Source organism: Osmia bicornis, chromosome 11 (genome assembly GCF_907164935.1).
Source record: "Osmia bicornis bicornis chromosome 11, iOsmBic2.1, whole genome shotgun sequence".
Classification (NCBI taxonomy): Eukaryota; Metazoa; Arthropoda; class Insecta; order Hymenoptera; family Megachilidae; genus Osmia; species Osmia bicornis.
Window position 1 is genome coordinate 2101775 of NC_060226.1, and position 21232 is coordinate 2123006.

At 42.7% G+C, this 21232-nt stretch overlaps 4 protein-coding genes across 4 annotated transcripts in view; 3 read left to right on the forward strand and 1 right to left on the reverse strand.

The window, feature by feature from the left end:
- Window positions 1-2453: 2453 nt before the first annotated feature.
- Window positions 2454-10504, forward strand: LOC114877748. Its single transcript, XM_029190716.2, has 8 exons — window positions 2454-2653; window positions 2791-2987; window positions 3071-3262; window positions 3344-3598; window positions 3665-3712; window positions 3785-9840; window positions 9911-10030; window positions 10110-10504. Exons 1-8 carry the CDS (start codon window positions 2634-2636, stop codon window positions 10197-10199), a joined length of 6978 nt encoding a protein of 2325 aa, XP_029046549.2. The 5' UTR covers window positions 2454-2633; the 3' UTR covers window positions 10200-10504.
- LOC114877750 (nucleoporin NUP42-like) lies at window positions 10357-13018 on the reverse strand. Its single transcript, XM_029190725.2, has 5 exons — window positions 12775-13018; window positions 12661-12703; window positions 12414-12585; window positions 12248-12334; window positions 10357-12174 (listed from the first exon to the last, which is right to left on the reverse strand). The coding sequence occupies exons 1-5, from the start codon at window positions 12851-12853 to the stop codon at window positions 10672-10674; spliced, it is 1884 nt and encodes a 627-aa protein (XP_029046558.2). The 5' UTR covers window positions 12854-13018; the 3' UTR covers window positions 10357-10671.
- Window positions 13019-13025: 7 nt separating this feature from the next.
- On the forward strand, window positions 13026-16217 carry LOC123987625 (actin-related protein 2/3 complex subunit 4). The gene is made up of 4 exons (XM_029190723.2): window positions 13026-13714; window positions 13964-14290; window positions 14380-14550; window positions 14623-16217. The coding sequence occupies exons 1-4, from the start codon at window positions 13712-13714 to the stop codon at window positions 14626-14628; spliced, it is 507 nt and encodes a 168-aa protein (XP_029046556.1). The 5' UTR covers window positions 13026-13711; the 3' UTR covers window positions 14629-16217.
- A 2513-nt stretch (window positions 16218-18730) lies between these two features.
- LOC114877749 (nuclear factor 1 X-type) overlaps window positions 18731-21232 on the forward strand; it is a 42253-nt gene continuing 39751 nt past the window's right edge. Inside the window, 1 exon segment of the mRNA XM_029190717.2 lies at window positions 18731-18817. Within this exon segment, the coding sequence (XP_029046550.2) occupies window positions 18737-18817 (81 nt within the window). The 5' untranslated portion in view covers window positions 18731-18736.

The following is a 21232-nucleotide window of genomic DNA, read 5'->3' on the forward strand; positions in this document are numbered from 1 at the left end:
CTCTCGATGCGGTGTATCGCGGCGTTTGCCGTTGGCCAACCCCGTTGCGTCGAGGCCACAGCTAAAGGGTGGCAGAGGGTGCGGTCTTCCTTCGTAATCAATACCAGTGCCGGGTTGGCCTCGGTTTCCCAGCCAGGCGAAATCCTGCGGACGTCCCCTCAGGGGCCACCCTCACGAATTTTTCTTCTTGTCGTCACCGAGTCAGCAACCCTTATCGTTTCAAGGCTTTCGTCGTCGGTGTCGTGAGAGAACCGACCCCTACCTTCAATCATAATGGACTATTGCAATAATAATATCAACTGGTGCTGATAGTAAATTAGTATCATCTCGATAAGTTAGGCATTAAAGTAATAACGGTACCCAAATGCGCCTTCCATCCTTGTCTAATCATCAAACAAGTATACAGTATACTTGTTAGTATACCCTTAGAGCAGCGTGAGACAGAAACGACATTGTTCTCTAGCGACGTACTCGTGAACCTGACAAAGTTTGGGAAGTTAGCCAAGGTTCCTAAAGAGCCTCTCTTTGCAACGGGTCGGTTGTAGAAAACGAGAGAAACAACAGCAACCGAGCATGCACGGATGTGTGTTCTCGTTCGTTTTCTTCGAGGACGCTTCCTGAAAGGCGAGACCGCTAATTGCATAAATGATTCTCACGGGATGATCGTAATTATACGAGGCGCACATTTACTCTTTGCCGTTGCCTTCGAGAAGCGTAAACGCAGACGCGTGAGACTTGCGTATACTATGAAACTCGGCCGCTTAGCGTTGCTTAAATCATTAATTAGTGCCGCACGCGCTACGCTGCACCCTTGTTGAAACGCAGAATTTCGCACGAGTTTCCGCGTGTATAAATACGTTCGTGATGTACGAGCGCGCTCTATCTGCAAGTATAAACGTGTTTTTTCAATTTCAGAGTATCAAATTGTTTTTTTCTATCAAGTTATTTATCGTTTGTTAGATAACTTTGGACTTGTTGAAAATCTATCCCAGAGTAGATCTATGATTATATTTTTCTTTGTCCATGTTTTTTACATGGGTGAATAGGGTTCTAATTGCAAGTTAGGTTATCCTTAGTGTTTCCCTAGTTTTTCCCTAGGCTCTCTCTAAGTTCTAAGATCATCTTTCTACACTTACCTCTAACTAAGGAAAACCTGTATTAATAACTAAGTGTACATATTTTATAAGACCCAATTATCGTCATTTGGTAGTTTTCAATGCAATACACACCTTGGCTAACCTACACTTGGGGTCTCCATAACACATTACCGACGGAGAATTTTTAACGTATATTTCAATAAAACAAGAATTCTCGTTTCCCGTCGGTAATGTGATAAGAATTTGAGAAGTTTGGAAACGCATGTATACCTTTATAGCATTCATCAAAGGAATGGGACAAAAATTTCAAACTGTTTGCAGCATTTTCATGAACATACAACGTCCGGTGAACCCTTTCTCTGGTTTATTCTGTTTATTCCTTACGAGTGAGAGTTAATTTTATTGTAAACACGCTGGCAGTGAAATATGCAGCATGCGGCGTTGCCAAATGAACGGTGCGTACGAAAACCCTCGAAATTCCGTTCGAAATTTTTCCAACGAAAGTGGAAAGTATGTCTGGGACGTGGAATCCAGTGTTCTTAGCAGTTTCTACGTGACAAGAACCCTGATTCCTAGAAATAATTTTTCTATTGACTTACTAAACTTAACGCGAAGTATTTTTACGCTATAGACGTATGCATCTTCTCTGTTGCGAATTTATTTTCGCCGTCATCGGTGATTTGCATTGATGACACTTTCAAGGCGTTCTTTGTTGACATTCGAATGCATTTCGCATCGTGTCTACGTGAGATTCTCTGCGACGCATCTTTTCCGATTATTCCGCCGCAACGAACGCACCATGCTCCACTAAGATTGCACAATCTGCCGGCGCCTCCCCTCAACAAAATACCAAAATGATGAGAATGCACCTATGTCTCACGGGCTACTGACCGACCAAATCGTGCAGAAAAACGTTTCTCCTCGTTTTATAAGCCTGTTAATGCATTCTTAATGATAGCCCTTTCTGCTTACCGGAACTTCCATTTTTAAGCCTGATTGAACGAGTCACAGAACTTACTTCAATCAGATCATCGTTCAGCGATTATGCAAATTATTTTAATGGACATCCAGTCCTTAATCATTAATTTTTTCTGCAATTATTCAAAGATTCTTCTTTAATATTTTAAGTAATACAAGTATTTCTTCGGTAATGTCGAATTTTAATATGAAAATAAAAATATTAAGATGCTATAGGTAATACGGACTGTGTTTATTTCAAAAAGACCGCCGCGACCATAAAGCGCTCAGCCATCTAGCGGGAGTTCATTGAAACTATTGACAAAATCGGTAAAGAAGTTAAAAAAGAGATAGAAGAAAATCGATAGATGGCGGCTAGGTTTAAATGATTGTCGCGGCCCTCGACATCGGTCCGGCAGAAGTTTTTATTTCGCGTATTTCGCGATCGAGTCACCTGAAGGATCGAAATGTCAGAAATTCGACAGGAATCCTCGAGCTTGTGTAATGTCAGCCAGAAGTGACGCATCTGCGCTTTTCGCAGCGCGTACTTCACGCAAAACGATGCCAAAAGGATAAATTATGCCTCGAAAAGAGAACACGTAAGTGTCCATTAGCTGATTTCTAACCTTACCGTTCATCCGGAGGATCTTCTTCCTTATTTTGTACAAAGACGTGTTCCCGCGTCATATTCTATTGAAAATGAACAAAGTGATTGTTAACGTGGACGTCTTCTTAGCAAAGCGAAAACATGGGAGCGAGACAGAAGAAAACGTATGAACACATACTTCAAAACTCTGGCAGATCTTCTACCGCCGAATCAGGAGGGTCGGAAACGGAACAAGGTCGACATTCTGATCCAGGCCTCAAAGTACATCAAAGACCTCCATAGCCGTACTGAGGAATTGTTTTTGGCTCATGCTTCGGAAGCGCACAGTAAGCAAGCGACATGGCTCTTTAAACAGAAACCCCTGATTTCTGTTCATCTTTCTGATGTTTCTCTTATTCCTTACGCCTAGAGGAAGAATTGGCCCGTCTGAAAAAGCTTGTGACTCAGCTTTTCTCTCGTACCCAGTTATTATCTACACTTTTAAAGGAAGCTGGAATATCTGTTCCTGCAGAACCGGCGCTTGAAAAGATATCCCCTTTAAAATGGTCTAACAAGATCAATGTAGAAGATGCAGAGAAGTACTTCAATAAAGTAGAAGAAAGTAAGGATATTGGAAAGGATCTAATTAAAGTAAGAGCAGTTGTAAGGGTTTTGGGTGTCTGTAAAAAATATTTGGTTTCAGTAAAAAGCTCTGAAAGCAAGAGGGAAAAGTCTGCAGAACTTAAAGTGCCTTCTAAAAGGAAATCAGTTAATTCTTCTCATTCGTCTAGTAAAAAGTTAATGGAAAATAGCAACGTTTCTAAGGATGTGAATAACTCCATAGAGAATCAAGAGAATGAAGCCCACTGTGTAAATAGTAAAGACGATAATGCCGATGCAACAGGCAATGTATCAGAAACTGGTTCAAAAGAATCAGAATGCTGCCAAACTAACACAAGTAAATAACTCTTTGTACCCATATATTAAGCACTTGGCTAGATATTTTACTATTTGTTTTAATTAGGTTCCAATGTAGCGGTCTCTCGTCCCGTGAACGGTAAATCAAACAGTGGTAGGTATGAAAAGATTTCATGCAAGATTACAGTATCTTGTAAAGCTATAAAATAAAATTTATTATTGTCAGCATTGCAGAAAGTAGAATCCCAGAAAAAGGTAAAAAGGAAAACGAAAAAGAAGGACGAGAAAAAATTGTCAACGCCATGTGTAAATAATTCGGTAACTAGTCTGACTCCAAACACTCTCATTTTGTCCGGCGGTAAATTAATGCCTCTGGTAACTCCTATGACATCAAATATCATTGTAAATACTCAGCAACAACCTGCGAATCCCATAATCCTTGGTAACGCTCAACAAAATCAAATGATCGTTATGCAACCATTGACGAATCGTGTACAAAATCCTGTCGTATCAATTTGTAATCAAACCTTAATCAATACTGTACAAAAAGTTACGTTGAACACGGTGCCAAGCATCCGCGCTAACATGGTCGTCGATTCCCAGAATTGGGCGTCAAATGTAAAGAATATAATCAACGCGACAAAAATCGGTGGTCACAAAGGTATCCTGCCAAAAGGTAAAGAAGTTACGAAAACTACAATGACGTACAAAGTTCCTATTCCGGCTGTCCATAAGGAAAAATTGGAGAAATCGAAAGAACACGCCACTAAAAAAGACACTGACGTTAAATTAAAAGTTAGTAAGAATCATACTAAAAATGTTAAGAATCAGCAGGCTGCAGAAACAACGGAAAAGAAAAATGAAAAAGAAAAGTGCGTGGAAAGTACTGAGAATCAAAAAGGATCCCTTAAGCGTCCTTCAAATGCGGAAGCTGACTCCGCAGATGAACCTGTTGATAAAAAACGGAAGATTAATGAAAATAGTGAAAGTACCGTTCAAGTACAGACAGTATCCGTTTCAAAATCAGATTTTGCTGTGACCTGTAAATCCATTGAAAGCTTAAAGCACGTGATAGAGAAGATAGGCGAGGATACGAACGAAGGAAAGGAGAAAGGTAATTGTCTTGTTCAATCAGGGGACAAGGAGTCGTGTAATGAAAAGAACGTAGAGTGTTCGGTTTTATTGAGCACCAATAGTGTAAACCAGGAAGACGTCAATGATTCTTTAAAGTCTGCAGACGTGTTAAAACAGGACAGCGTTCAGAAAACCGCAGACACCTCATCGCCAGTCACTTTCGCAGAGGAGCATCTGAAATCTAGCAGCGAGACGATAGCAATATCTCCTGAAACAGGCTTCAATATTCCTGTAGATGATACGTTAGAAAAGTCCAACAACGATAGTGGTCGTTCCAACTCTAAATCACCTTTGACAGAAGTTGAAGAGGCGGTCGAAGATTCTGCAGAATCTAAAAAGATGAAAGATGTGTGTAATCTTGGCACAGAGTTTGACAATCTGTTAGAAGTAACACCTAAAGAGGCGGAGGCTGTTGAAGGAACAACCAACTTGGAGAGCAATAAAATTATTCTGAACCTTGATACAAACACCACGACGACCTTAAAGCCAGAAACTAATACTGCAGTTCAGACCTCAGACGCAGCAACGTCGTCGTCATCGTTGCTTCCAGTGAGCATAGTAGAGGATGACTCCAAGCTTATTAAAACATCAAAAGATGAAGTATCGAAGACATCTCTGTCGTACAATACAGAAAATTCTTTTGTGCCTATTGGCAGCAGAGCTGACGGTCTTCACTCGGACCTCTCGAACGACATATTTGCCTCTCTTCAAGTTCCTTCAAGTTCGCACAACCCAGAGTCAATATCTCCTACCGCAGCATTCCTGATGGCTTTTCCATTGGTGTCCTCGTTAAATGGTAAAACTGAGGTTCTGGAAGAGGAGATGAAAGAAGACTTCAAGTACCACAGTCAAACTCCACCCATGCTGCTGCAGATTGGAGCCATGGAACCCAACAGTTTCAAATTAAAGACGACGTCTCCCTCTCATGCTATTGCTGAGAAACGTCTGAAGGTGAATTACGAGGAAAAGAAGAGTGTGAATCCCCCTGTAACCGAGGCAGTGAACTCGGACCTGATTGTCTCTGTAGAATGCAGTACAACCACGAAAGTCCTACCCAAGGTAGTGAGCAACGAATCTCTTAGAGAACCTTACAAGATCGTTCAAAGTGTATTGGCACCTTCTTTGGAGAAGCCTGCTTCTTCGAGCTCCTTCTCTCAGACCCTGTACTCTATAGCAAGCGTATCAGGCACCACTTCGATTGCCACCAGCTCAGAGGCTGGACATAATTGTCAGAACCAGCTCACAACCAGCTTGCAGAATGCAATTACCAGCAGTGAAAACGTTGCTTCTCAAATTGGCACTGTTTCCATATCTAATAAAACAGAGCAAACTAACTGTCCAGTTCAAGCGTCTACCTGCGACACTAATGTCAGGTATTCTAGCTCTCAAGATTTTCTATCAACCTACTCGACGATTGTTGACAACAATCTTCCCAACCTGCAGCAGAATTCAACGGTCTGCAGTAGTGCATCCATTCAGGAAACAAATTCTGCTGCACTGAATCAGAATGTAACAGCTGATGTATCTCAGGCACCTATGGTTCCTCATTTGACTAACACAACAACAACCACAAATTCTGCATCCTTGCCTTTGCAGTCCATGCAGATGGATTACACGTCCCAGATGAAGGAGAAGGATCCTGATGGTTCTCGTATAGCCTATGAGATCCATGGTAAGGATCCTCTGATAGATTCCAATATTGTGCCCAACAACAGACTCAATTACACTGGGCACATAGACAGAGTTCTTCCAACTTCCTCTCAGAACATCCAGCAAGAGTATTCCATGCAATCTAAAGATGCTTCTCTATCCGTTCTATCTTCGCAAGGTATGCAGACCGTTTACGAATCGCAGCCTAAAGACACCCATGTCCTGTCCACGCAGCAGAATACTCATCAGAGTTACACGGTGCACGAGAAAGATCACATCATTCAGAATACCCATAACGACTACACAGTGGATCAAAATAAGAATCTATCTCGAAAGGACCCGATACCGTACTCGTCGGGAAACACGAGTGCTTCCAATAGAAATCAAAGTTATTCTACGAAGGAGTCGATGCCAAACTCCTCTGAAGCTCATTTTCAACGCAGCTTTCCAAAGATGACCAAGGATTCTGATTCTTCGGTTACTAGTGCAGAGCAGGATCCGAAGTTGAACGAGGTGCTGAGGTCGAAACCGCAGGAACCACAGGATCATGGACGCGACACGAATTACACATCATCGAAGAAGATAGACGTTGATCCCTTTGTTCAGACGTTCTCGTACGGAGTGAAAGAATCGATGAGCACGCAGGCTGATCAAAATGTATTAAATCAGAACACTGATAACATATTCCAAGGAAAGAGAGATGATGCTCAGAGCTATTCTAATTACTCCAATAAAGATACAAAGAAGATCAATACCAGTTCGTCGAACAATATGAACGCTAAACCTCTAATACAAAATACATCCGTTAGTCGTTATTCTCAGCAGTCGGCTTCCTTTGTGGCTACCTCTAATTACGAGCATAGTACTGTCACCGAGAACCACGCAAAGTCGACAACCACCGTCGCTCATAATTCCTCCAATTTCAGTATCCTGTCGTGGACCACTTTCTCACCGGTTAGCGGAGGAGGTGGCAACAATCTCGTACAGTTTGACCAAGGGCCAAATCAAACAGACAACACAGAAGCAAAGACAATCTGTGAAAATTACAGTTACGTTCCTTTGCACAAGGAAAATTCAAGTTTCTCAAACGTTTTGAACAATGATGTCTATTCAACGAATTCATCAATGAATAATGTTGACAAGTCCAGGATGAAGACTGGAATGGAAGCACAGAAACAATCCTTCGTGGACCCGACGAAAACAAGAAATATTCAGACTAACGTCCCTGGGAAACAGAGTCGTATGCAAAATCAAAGCCAAACCTCGTCAGGTAACAATGATTACAACAAGTACGGTACAGAGAATAAAAATAAATCCAAGTATGGTATGGAGTCAGACTATATTCAGAATGAATACTCTGGAATGGATCAACAACAGCAGCAGCAGCAGCAACATGGACAGAAAAATCATCAGACCATGGCTACGAAACACGACAAATCTGTATATCCAATGTCTGGTTATGATTCCCAGGTGAACTTTGATTTACCCGAAGTCAGCACCCAGATGAAGTACTCTGTGGAGGCTTATGCTGGCTCCAATTTTAAATACCCTGATAAATCACAGCAACAGAGTCAGGCCAAGTATCAACCTCTAGTTCAGGGACAAATTCCTTCCCTTCAACACGACAGTGTCACGTACAATAACAGTGGTAAACATGGTCAGCAGCAGAGTGGTACAAAGTCGAAAGGAAATCAGCAGCAACACGCGATTAGAGCACCCGTGAACTGGATGATGACACCAGAAATTAAGCATAACACAAACATAGCTGACATCATTTTACCACCGATTGGTAAGGAGCTGGAATTCTGCCAGAATAATCTGTTTGCACAAACACCGTCCTACAATCAAGGAACGCCAAATCAGTTTTACAATAACTATGATGTCACCGCACATGGTTTCCCCAATTTACCGGTTCTGCAGGGTGAACCGAAGAGAACCTCAGAGGTGTTTTATTCGGAGGAACAACCATTTCCTTGGTCTCCAACGAAGACTAGCGTTCACGTTGAACAGAGTCAGTCAGTCAAAGGTATAGATCAACATATTGTCCCATCCAGTCTTCCAACCTTGGTCGGTGATCTGGACTTGGGTACCAACATACCCGAGAAACAGAACTTCCTGTTTAGTCAAGTTCCGTCTAGGGTTCCACCCGATCAGAGCAAAGACCCTAATAAGGATAAAGAAGGGAACGTCGCAGGACGTGATTTTCATACTGTGCTGAATAATCAGACTGTTCAGCACCCAGGGGCTGGATCCTCCTTCCTTTCTGTGAGTCAGCTGGTTGAACACGAGAAGGCTGAAAAATCTCATCAGCAGCATCACCAGCAGCAACATCATCATCATCACCACCATCACCATCACGCTCATCAACATCAGCAACAGCAGCAGCAGCAACAACAACAACAGCAACAGCAGGCTAGGAAACATCAGAGGAAAAGTAATGCTAGTCCTAGAGGCAACAGCAAACGGCAGATGGATATTCGAAAACAAAATTCAGGAAACGATCATCTGCATCAAAGGCACGAAGAGCAGAAGTCATCGGGTCATACATTTCCCGAACAAGGATATCAGCAGCAGCAGAAATATCAGCAGAATAATATTCATTGGAGAAGCAGAAATTGTAAGAGCAATTATACCGCAGAGGCATTGATAGGAACTAATAGCAGTGTTCACGATACAAATCAAGATAAACATCCCTCCATCAAGTTCTCTACTAATTATTCTCAGAACAAGTTTCAAACCAGTTTGCCCACCGCAGACGCTGTCATGCCTATTAATTATTTCTCGAACGCAGACGATGGAAGTGGCTATGGGCAAATGGTCAATCAGAATTTCAATTCATATAGCTATTCCTCGAACACGAATATCTATCCTACCTCAAACTTCATCACCAGCATATCAAACACACCTACCAGTTACATGATGCCGTTACACGACAACACCGACTACATGGAAGCAAACGCTTTCCTTTTATCAAATGTCACCGTGTCCTCGTCCAACTCTTCGTCAACTACGTCCACTGTAACGACTTCAACTTCCAATGTGAACAGCAATGCAAAGAATCATCAGCATTACGGGAAGCACCAGAACTGCGACAAAAGAACTTATTCCACTAACGTGAAGAAGGGGAAAAGGAAAGGTATCGATGGAACGATGCAGAACTTGGAATTTCCTCTTTCCGGTATCAATTCGCCGTTGGAAGATTATCATCATTCCACTACGTTTTTACCACCGCCTCCGCCCCCGCATGCCAGCCCTCTTTATCAAAATCATCCTCAGGCAAATGTTTACACAAAAGCTGTGAATGGATTACCACCTCCACCGTCTGTAGCCGGTCCTCAGGGTGTACCGACGGTGGCTACAGCTGGTTTCCCGATGAATCCAAACATGCCAAGGGGTGGAATCGTTGCCAGTAATCCAATGACTATGAGCCATCATCCCTCGGGCACTAGTCTCACCAACTTCAATTTGAGCACCATTTTTCCAGAGATGAACGATAAAGTACGTGGATCATCAGATCACCTTAGTCCTGTATGCTTATTATATTCGGTTAATTGGATTTATTTCTTAGATTACAGGATACAAGCCACCGAATGGTATACCTCCTGGTTTACCACAGCCATCGAACCAGTCTACAGCTTATACGCAAAGGTCCAATTATCCAACGAATCCTCTCTGTCATTTGCCACAGGTTTGTTTCACAGATGAAGAAAGAAATGTCTTGAAACTAAAGTAAAACGTTAATAATCGTGATTGTTAAATTCTTTCAGGTGTCCGAAGGAAGTCAGTTTGGTAATAGCATTCCTCCTCTTCCTCCTCCTCCACCTCCCCCTGGAGTGATCCATTACAAGAATGTGTGATAATGTGAGTATGATTGAGAAATGAATCGTTGATTAATATCAGTGACTGTACATATGTAAATAACTGTGTAATTGGTTAAATTATAAAGAGTTTGACTTTACGTCGCCGTCAGCTTGATAATGTTGGGTATATTAAAGAAATGAGTTTAGGAATGAATTATAACAATATAAAACTTACTTTTTATTGTACAATCAATTACAGTTATGCAGTTTTTATATTTATTCACAAAAAAAAAGGAACGTTTTATTATCTTTTGTATATAACTGGGACACTACCAGTAAATACATATGTATATTATTTATTACTAACAGTTCATTAACATTTATCTTAGTTACATATTCGCATGCAATTTAGGCTTTTCTTAATTAGAGGGAAGCGTTTCCAACATTTTATCCAAGAGAAGCCTACGTTGCACCTCAATCTAAACAAGTATCACAGCATACATTTCCCACTAAATATCTCCACGTTCTGTTACCTCACTTCTTTGGTAGGTGGTTTCAACGGGATCTTACCGAAGCTAAACTTCTCTGCTAAATACATACTCTTCTCGTCGTCCGTTAATTGATTGTCCATGGAGTAAATACTTTCATCGATAATGGCCGTTATTGTCGCAGTGTACGTTGGCTTTCCAAACGGCCCACTCGAGGCCACCGTTGTAGTGTTAGACGTTTGACTCTGTGCGAAGCCACCAAATGGAGAAGCGTTTTGTTGTACTCCAAATGGATTCGCGGTTGTGGTAGTAACTGTAGCGTTCGTAGACGCGAATGGCGAGGTCTGTATTTCGCCAAATGTGGACGACGCGAAGGGTGAAGTAGTGGTAGGTGGTGTACCAAAAGTGGCGTTAGTATTCGTAGTGCCAAATGGTGCACTAGAGGATGTAACGGTGGTACCAAAGGTTTCACCAGCGGTCCCCGAGCTTATGCCAAACGCAGGCTTTGAGAAAGCAGTTGTATTGGTAGCGTCAAATTGGGACGTCGCGGTGGAGAACGGACCAGCAGTGGTAGACGACGTTGTACCAAAGGGTGCTGCGTTGGGTGCGGACATGGTAGGCGCAGTATTCTGCGCACTTCCAAATATACCCGCGGCTGGTGTAGAAACGGTTGCACCGAAAGCATTGGTAGGTTGAGCGGAGCTGAAAGCGGGCGTTGCTGTATTAGGCGCGCCAAAAATGCCAGCGGACCCTCCGAACGTTGGTTTCTCGCCGAACATCGGGGCAGCTGTGTTTCCGAACGTTGCGGCACCTCCAAAAACTGGTGCCCCTCCGAAAGCGGGTACCGTCTCGGCTTGAGAAAATATTCCAGAACTGAAAGTGCCGGATGAAACGGCCGTTCCGAATACGGGATTCGAAGTTTGTATAGTTGAAGAACCACCGAATGGATTGGGTGTAGTCGTTTTGGCTCCACCGAATATGGATGCACTAGGCTGAGAGGAAGTCCCGCCACTGAACAGAGAGGAGGGAGACGTTGCTCCGCTATTGAATGCCGAAGTCGTCGATTGCGACGTTTGAGGTCTAGCAAACACGTTATTCGCTTGATTCGACGACCCGAATACACTAGGCTGCCCGAAAACGGGCTGTGCAGCTCCGCCGCCAAAAATTGAACCGGACGATCCGAAAGTCTGTGTATTTTGTCCTGTGTTAAACGCGGGGGCGTTTGTAGTTGTACCGAATACAGGATTGGTACTGGTACCTCCGCTACCGCTGAACACACCTAAGTTACTGCCAAATGTTGGAGCACTACCAAACACAGGATTCGAAGTTGTAGTTGTTCTACCAAATACTGATGTGTTGTTAGGGGAAGCGAAACCTCCACTAAACGGATTGCTTTGACTCCCAAATGTTGTTTTATTTCCAAATACATTAGAAGATGAAGTACTGTTTGGAAGTCCAAGTTGAGGAGTTGCAAAAGAGAAATTAGACGATTTACCAGGCGTCGTTTCGCTTGTACCTTTGTGACCTGTTCCTAAAATCTCTTTCTGAAAGAGGAAAGACCATCTGATATTGAAAATTCATAAAAAACAATACAACTTTCATATCGCATTTACATACTAGTTTTGTTAATGTCTCTCTGGTGGGATTTTTCAAAGCCTCCCTTTTTGCTTTCACATCTTGACACAGTTGTTGAAAGTGTACTTTCTAGGAAAGAACATAATGAAACTAGTTTTTATAATAACTGATAATATTGAACATAAAAGACTATCGATTGTATACTAACTGCTTGTTCAACCATTCCATTTTTTTGAGCCTGATACATTTCCCAGCGTACTTCTTCCGGGGACAAATCTTCCATACCAGGAATACATGGTTTGTCCTTAAGCGGTGCAAAGCAGGATAACAACCACTGTCCTCCTCTTTCGGCACTAAGTATCTCTTTTGCAACAAGAACCCTAAATTCAAAATAAAACGTTTATAAACGTATTCGAATTTGACGCAAAATAATTGCAAACTTTTGCAATACATACACTGTATATTCGTCTTCATTGTACGACTCCTTGTTAGTGTTTGCTGTAAATGGAACAATGGTAATGTCAAAATGAAAAAAAATGCAACGTTGAGTATGAAAATTTCAATCTTACCAAATGTATTTATATGATCAAACTGACAGTACTGTCCAAAACGGCAATTGCCTTGTCGATAATATTTACAAATAACCATCGTGCACGTGACTAAGCGGGTTTAATCCTGTTATGAAATTCTCCGCATTTCGCATTGACAACCATTTACGATATAGGTCGTTTGTCGTAGTTCCACGTAGTCCACAGCAGAGTGCGTGACCATTTCAGTTTAGTCTGGGCATTTTGATTTTCTGTTTTCTAAAAACTGGTTGTTTCGCGTAATTTATTATATAAATATCTTCGGATAATTATTTACGCGCGAATCTCGATTTACTCTTATTCTACATAAAATTTTTCGAATCTTTCATTTTAAGTCTAGTGATTTGAATGGTCATCACGTGATTGTCTAGTCACTGTTATGTGCAAATTTATAACATTTCGAACAAAAAGGGAGTAGTATTACGGGATCGTTAGAAATATAAGTAGGGTATAAAATTTATTAAGAAATTAAAGTATCATTAATCTGGTTGATTTAATCGACGATAAGAGCTTTCGAATATTCGCATAGAACGGAATTTGCCAATCGTCATCGTTTAATGCATTTCATTACGCACGCTGCTGGAATGCAGACGTATGCGTAAAAACACTGCGATGATATTTCGCAGGATGTGTTCTGAATTTATTCAAGTTTGCTGACAATCTGTGTTTATTTTCGTTGAGATACGTGCATTCGTAAGATATACGAACGGATACTCGTTATCAGTGAAGTTCGGAACACGCCCCACACGCCGTTGAACCTGAACCGGCTGAACCCAACCCCTTGATATGTACAGAACGTAATGTGTCATTTTTCACGTGTTTCCGTGAACTTTTCGTGAACGGAGCGAATTGTTAAAAGGAACACGACGGTATCGCATTTGGATTTGAAATACGAGAATTATCGTTGTTCCTCAGCAAGATGGTAAGCGCTTTTCCACGATCTTCGCGAAATAGGTTATGGCGATCTATAGTTCACGAAACGATAAATTTCTTTATCGAAAACGCACGGTGTGCACACAGTCGCGGTTTATTTGCTTTTTCGATAAGTTATTTTATAAGAATACATAAATTTATTAATACAATGCCAAAAAGTGTGGTTATATCACCACCCAGAACATATTTGTCGGTATTGGTTATAATTTGTTATTAACATATTTTTTTTTTTTTACAGTCGGGAACGCTGAAACCTTACCTGACAGCGGTAAGGCGAACACTTACCGCTGCTATGTGTCTTGAGAATTTCTCGTCCCAGATAGTAGAGAAACACAACAAGCCTGAAGTCGAAGTGAGGGCCAGCAAGGAACTTCTTCTGACACCAATATTAATAAGCAGAAATGATAAAGAAAAGGTGCTAATTGAATCGAGTATAAACAGTATGAGAATAAGCATCGCCGTGAAGCAGGCTGACGATTTAGAGAAGATTCTATGCCACAACTTCACAAGATTTATGACGATGAGAGCGGAGCATTTCATCATTCTCAGGAGAAAGCCGGTAGAAGTAAGAATCTGTTTGTAAAATGAAAAGATGATTTTTCAAAGTTTAAGAGAAAATTTAACGTGGCTGAAATTTTTCATATGTTTACGCAGGGTTATGACATTAGTTTTTTAATTACAAACATCCATGTAGAACAAATGTACAAACATAAAATCGTAGACTTTGTCATTCATTTCATGGAGGAGATCGACAGAGAGATCAGCGAGATGAAGTTATCAATGAACGCTAGAGCTCGCATTTGTGCGGAAGAATTTTTGAAAAGGGTCAGTATTCGGTTGAAATTAAATATACTAATAATCATCGGTGTTGATTGAACTAGTATTTTTTTGTTCCAGTTTTAATTTCTTGGACACAGTGTGTTACCAACATAGCAATAATTGCAAAACGCCAGTTCGCTAAAAGGAAACAGTGCCCATAAGTTAAGCCGGTTGATTAAATCGGGCGTATATTATGGATAATTTCCTCTAACATACCCGAAACGGCCCTTATCCAACAACCGCCAATCCCTGCTGTTCTCCAGTTAACGAAAATCTATTAAAATAAATTTTTCCACTTAATCGATGTTATATCCAGCCGTGTAACGAGTAACAAGTCTGACGTACATGTAAGTACAGCAACGATATTAATTGAACGCTCGCGTACAAATATCAGGTCGTTCATTCTCCTAAAGAAGGAAACGATAGGTGAAACTGGCATTCGTTCAAAGATCGTGCCGTTCTAAAACTAATTCCCAAGTCCGCGGTATAAATATCGAAAATGATGAAACCTGTGAAAATCACATTTGTAAAATTTTCACACGACGAAGGTGACTGGTATCGATGGGAGGGAGAGATATATCAATGTAGACTTCTTTTTCGAGTCTAGATCATTTTTTCTTCTTATAATCGTCTTACGAACTTCAACGATAATCTGCCCACGGTGTGTGTAGATTTTTACATATGCAAAATAGATATATATATATATACCAACGAATAAAGTATCACCATTGACGAATATCTTTTCTTATCAAGATACTTCAGTGATATCCGTTGAATCGTTACTTACATAATTAAACAATATCGTGGCGTATTTTTACTTGAAGTTCATAGTTAACGGGGGAGGAGAATATAAACACAGATACACCGGGTACGAAGACGGGAATACAGAAGCTTATTTTGTCGATTATTAGGGACACTTTTTATGGACGTATATACAAGGTGTTTGAAGCGTAAGCAATTATAAGATCAACTGACGTCCACCAACACACATAACACATACAAACTGATATCCTAACACGTTGAACAACTGCCAAACATCGTTTAGCATAGCGAAAGAGGGACTGTAATTACGATTGTCTTAATCAGTACGATAGCGCTAAGGAACCAAGGGGTATTCTTTATTGTAATTACGAGGAAAAAAAAAAATAATTTCATTATCTTTATCGATACTGTACATTGTTTCGCGTGCGACGCGTGTGGAGCTATTTGCACATCGATTTTCATTTCTTTCGGGATTTTTTAACGGTGAGACTAGCGGATAGTTTCACGAGAGTAACTTCTTTTATTTCTTCTCCTTTTACACGGTCAGACGAGCAATTTGGCAAATGCCTAATCTGTTGTACAGAGCAGGAAAATGTTGAAGTACGTGCTTCATTTGAACAGTCGCGAACGCAATGAGAAAGAGTGAGAGGGAGAATGAAAGAGAGAAAGAGAGAGAGAGAAAGAGAAATAGAGATAGAGGCGGTGTATGCGTAAAGCGTGCAATTCCTTTTTTTGCATTTATAAAGTTCTATTTATCTTACGAGTCATTGTAACCATATGATTTAATACTAATGTAAATATAAATAAACGAGAAGAATCATCGTGAGGATTGTACCTTGAGCATCCTTCAAACGGGAAACTATTTCTTTTTTATAGTTTCCATGACATGTATGATTCTTAAATTAACTATATTATCTCTCGGTTTTAAAGTACACCTGAACTTCCTCTCTTCTTTCATCAGTTCTTTCCCCAATTCACTCTCAATCGTCCCATCTTTCTCTATGTTACGGGTCACGATTGACCCGGTTATAAGTAATAATTTGAAGATCTTTTAAAAGGCCCCTTCGCGACGCAACGCGATCAGCAACGACCCAAATGTCCCCCTCGAAATCCGTCACGTTTCACAATGACTCGTCTTCTCACGGAGAAGGGTGCTCTGGTAGAGGCCAGTCGGTCTTTCATACCGTTCACCAGTAGTCCGCGAGTTTTCCGAGCAAGAAGTGTCGTTTCGTTTATCGCGCGGTTCCCCATTTGTATACTCGAACCCCTTCAGTGATGTGAACCCGTATACGCGAACTTAAGTTTAACATTCTTTATGTAAGCAGAAGAATAATCCATAATTAAGGGTATAATTCGATCTCGCGTTATTAGTAGTTTAAAGAAGTATCAAAGTCCGAGGAATACTTTTCGAAAGGTATTAGAAAAATCTTGATAGGATCAACGACCTAAAAATATTAACCGATAAAAGACAGAAGGCCGACGGTAGAATCCTGTGGCGTTAGAGGAAACTTTTAATCCGGCAGTGTCGTCTCGCGACCAGTTACAAACTTTTCAGCTAGGAGGGTGGTAGGGTGGTAGTTTCGCGATGGGGGTGGCACGTAATCTCGTTTAGCGGCCACGATTTCGAGATTACCGCGTTCCAGCCATTTTCCAGGGAATGCTGGAAGATTGTTGACAAACTTCCACCGCCGATGGACCGGTAGAAGGGGGTTGATATTTCCTCGTAACAGGGGTTTTAGCCACGCTGATCCCTCCCGATCGCCGAGCAAAGGGGGTAAAGTCGGTTTCTAGCGGAGACCTTCGAGGTCTACGGTGCTAATTCCTAACGAGCGACCAAAAATACACCGAAAGAGAGACAGAGACACGGTGGCTGTAGATAGCTAGGAAGATGAAGCAGGTAGAAACGAGGCTTACGATTAGTCTTCTTTTATAACCACCCCTCTTCTTCAGATTACTCTTCAATAATTTTCATCTTTTCCAATGATTTACATATTTATTCATATACCCTGGAGGTTTCGAAAAGAGACTTAGAAATCATATTTTCTTCTTTCCGGTACCGTGGCTCTTCCGACTCTCCCCTTCCAATCTCCCCCACCGTTCTGCCCTCTCTTTCTATTTATCTCCCCGCGCTCTAATTCTTCTTCTTTTATTTCTTCCCCTACTTTTCCTCTCTCGATCCCTCAAACTCAGCTGTTCCCTCTCCTTCCTCGGTTTTTCACGAAAACTCTCCTCGTCGGTCTCCTCCGATTCTCCCTACCCCTGTCTCGGTCTCTCCCTCCCGCTCGTCAGGCGTCGCGACGCGGCGCGCTCCCGTCGAGCTTGCGCGACGCCGACGCCGACGCAGCGCCGGTGGCTCGGAGTCGGCGTAGTCTGGGCTCTGCCGTCTCCCGAACGGGAACGGGAAACGGGAAACGGGAACCTAGAGAGGAAGAAAACCGGGTGTTCGTGGACGTTCTTCCTTCGTCGTCGTTGTCGTCGTCGATTGGAGGCATAATTTTTTCAAATTTTTCTCGCTGAAAAAAAGAAAAGAACGGAAAAATAAAAAAAAAAACAAGGGAGAAAGACTGTGGATCGGTAAGGGTTAAAAGCCGGTGGCGGAAGGAAGGGAAAAGAACGAGAGGGAGGTAGTGAGGGAGCTGGTAGAGGGAGAAGGGCAGAGAAGAGGGGCAGGTTAGGATCGGGGTAGGGGTTTTGGTTGCCAGAGGGGCAAGAGAGGGAGGAGGATAGGTATACCGAAGAGAAATAAAGACAGCGTAGCGAGCCGTGTCTTGCGTGCCACGAGAGAGAATACAGAGAGGGCCTGTAAAGTCGAGAGTTAGGAGTCGTGGCTCGTGGTTAGATAGGATGCGTGTGCCTGGGTGCGGTGTTCCACCACCACCCGACAGCCGCGAACGCGAACGCGAACGGTTCAGCAACGAGGAGACGAGCAGCAGCAGCAACGCGACGAACCGCGGTTACCACTACGACGTGGTTACGAGCAGCAACGCGTACGGCTGCGTGGTGATCGCGCGCGATCAGCGGACCAAGACGCGATCTGCTGGGTGCCGGACAGCCTCCTCGAACCGCATCGGCTACGGGGACTGTCTGACGGCGGATACAGCTCGGCACAGATCAGCGGTACAACCGCCAGAGATATCGGGGAACGGACATCGCACCCCGTTCTCCACCAATTATCGTTCGTACCCCTCGAGAAAATCGTCATTCGCGCCTCGGTACTCGTATACCGATCACTGGTGCACCTGGAACAACGCGTAGTCGAACCAGCAGGCTGGTCCAACCAAAACGCATCCCTCCGCGAAACGTTTCCTGCTGATCCTCGGCGTACGCCGGCGTCAGGACGACGCTACTAGCGGGCACAGGCTTGCTGGAGGACCGTCAGCGCGGTGCAAGCCGGCTTCAGCCTGTACCTCAGCCGACGTCCCAGCTACTCATGTTCATCCCGGACACACTGAGGAGCTGCATGGTGGAACCGGATGTCTCGACTTACCTGCAGGCCCCTTCCGTAGGACAGGTGGTTCTTACGACTTTCTTCTTCCTCGCGTACACCCTATTCGCTATCGGTGCTAAGGCTGAGCCTTTCTTAACCCTTACGACCCCCCTGCTACCGGTACCCGTTGTTCTGTGTCCTATGTGCTCTACGCTTATTAGACACGCGCCATCCTGTGCACCAGCTTCTTCACGCTTCCGCGTCCTTTGCTTTACGTTTTTATTTTATCTTAGTCTATCGATCTCGTGCATTTGTTTTGAAAAGCGTCGCTGCTTTGTTTGGTGTGGACGCGTTGATTGCCATGGGGGTACGACCATGTGTAATATAGTATAGTGATGATTATCGAGGATGCAAGGATTAAAACGTTAAATTTCAAGCATCAGTCATCGAGAACCACCGTGGCAATCAGTGTGTTTCAGCCCAACTACCTTTACCAATTTATTTCAAAAGTTTAACTCGTTAAGAAATATCTGTACCTTCTGTTTTTTTAAACATTCCATTACCGTCAATTTATAGTGGGAATGGTGACACTCGAAGGGAGAGTTTCTCTGAGAAAGGGGGTTGAAAGACGTCGGAACACGTGCGACTCGCGTACACCAGCGTCCAGCCAGGTTTCTCGAGCCGCGATTATTGCGACGGATCCGTAGACGTAAACAAGAGTGTTTTGCTTGAACACGTTTCCTTTTGATACAGTTTTTCCTGGAAACTCGTCGATTTATCGTGATTCATCAATTTAACTTTCCAAGTGCATCCTCTCAATATTTTTCCTTCAAAGAGAAGACACTTAACAAACCATTGATTTAAAAAAAGAAAAAGAAAGAAAAGAAGAATAGGGAGGGAAAAGAGTGTCACGAGAAAGGGTATTAACGAAGAGGGATGCGCTTATTACGCGAGAGGGTGGCAATATTCGTGGGATCGTTTGCAACGCGTTAATGCCGATACACGTATAAATAGGCTGGTGTGTTGTTTTGTATATAGGATAGGATACATATGTAGGATATCGCACACGCGAAACTGTCTGGTATTGTTCCGCGTGCCTGTCATATATCCCGATGGCGGCCGACTTCGTTCCCCGTTAGCTCGTCAGCTGATTTTCGGCAATGCAGCTTTCGTTTTCGTGACGCGTTCGCGAACCCGTTTCCCTGCTGTAATTATGTAAGGAAACGCCTATTTATACCGATAATCACGGCTCTTACGTAACAACGGTTCGCGTCACATGCTTCTCTCTAACCACTCTAATTTTTTATATTTAGATTGCATTTGCTCTTGCGTCGCGATCTTTCTTTTATTTTTTTTCCTCTTCGATCATTGGGAACGAAGGGTTGATTCGACGGGTTTGTTTAAGGAAATAACATTAGGGGGTTGAATTCGTATTTATTCGAATTGGAACAAAGTTGGAATTTAGAAGCAAACGTTCTTGCACGCCGATGACGATTCGGAGTAATCAAAAAGGGATTCGTCTGGTTGCTCGCTCTAATTGCTGCCAGTTTGGGGAAACAAGGTGGTGAGGAAGTTTCGAGAACACTTGGACGCGAGAATCGGAATTTCGGTAGCCCACTTAGGCGGTGAAATGTCGCGTGGATATAGCCGGAGAAGAAGGTTCGTTGTCCGCGACAACGTCTCCAGCAAACTTAGAACAGTCATTAGCGCGACTAACGCGTTATTTACTCTCCATGGTGTCCCTCTTTCGTCGCTTTATCCCTAATATTTCTCGATCACTATGCATTGTAATTGCTTGGGAAATTAACGTTACGGAAGACGAACGTTATGACGTGATTTCATGACATAAAAGTATCTCGAAATACGTCTGACGATCAACAGTCAATTTCTCTGAACCTTGAGCTATAAATCGATGTGCCATAAGTGCCATTTCGGTACACTTTTATGTCATGAAATTGTATCCATTATTAGCCTCGTACGAAACAGCAATATTTCTCAGCCGAGTGGGTCACAATTGACCCGGTTGTCATTCGATCGAAAGAAATGTTAATTTTCTAATGAAACGAATCACCGTGCATAGATGTCCATTTCACAGCAGACGAACAGGAGTTTAGCTATCGATCGCATGTTCACCCTCTCACCCTCTTCTTTTTCTCGCCGTTTTCCTCTTCTGTCGCGCTTCTTCGTCGCCACCCTCTTCTTCTTTCCTCCTCGTCCTGCTTCTGGGTCCGCTACAACCCACGCGGTCCGGCAAAACACGTTTCTACCAGTGTCTAACTGTCAACCCCATCCTCAACCTTTATCCTTTGTCCGCTGCGTCTTCTTTGGGTTGGAGACATCCTCTTCCGGTTCTTCTGGAACATTTTAACCCCTCGCCATTTTCCTACATTTCTTGGGAAATTTATGGCAATTTTAATTTAGTAAATTCATAAGTTAACTCTTTACCACCGCTAAGAAAAATAAAATTTTTAATATGAAATTTCTGGCCCACTGGTGCGA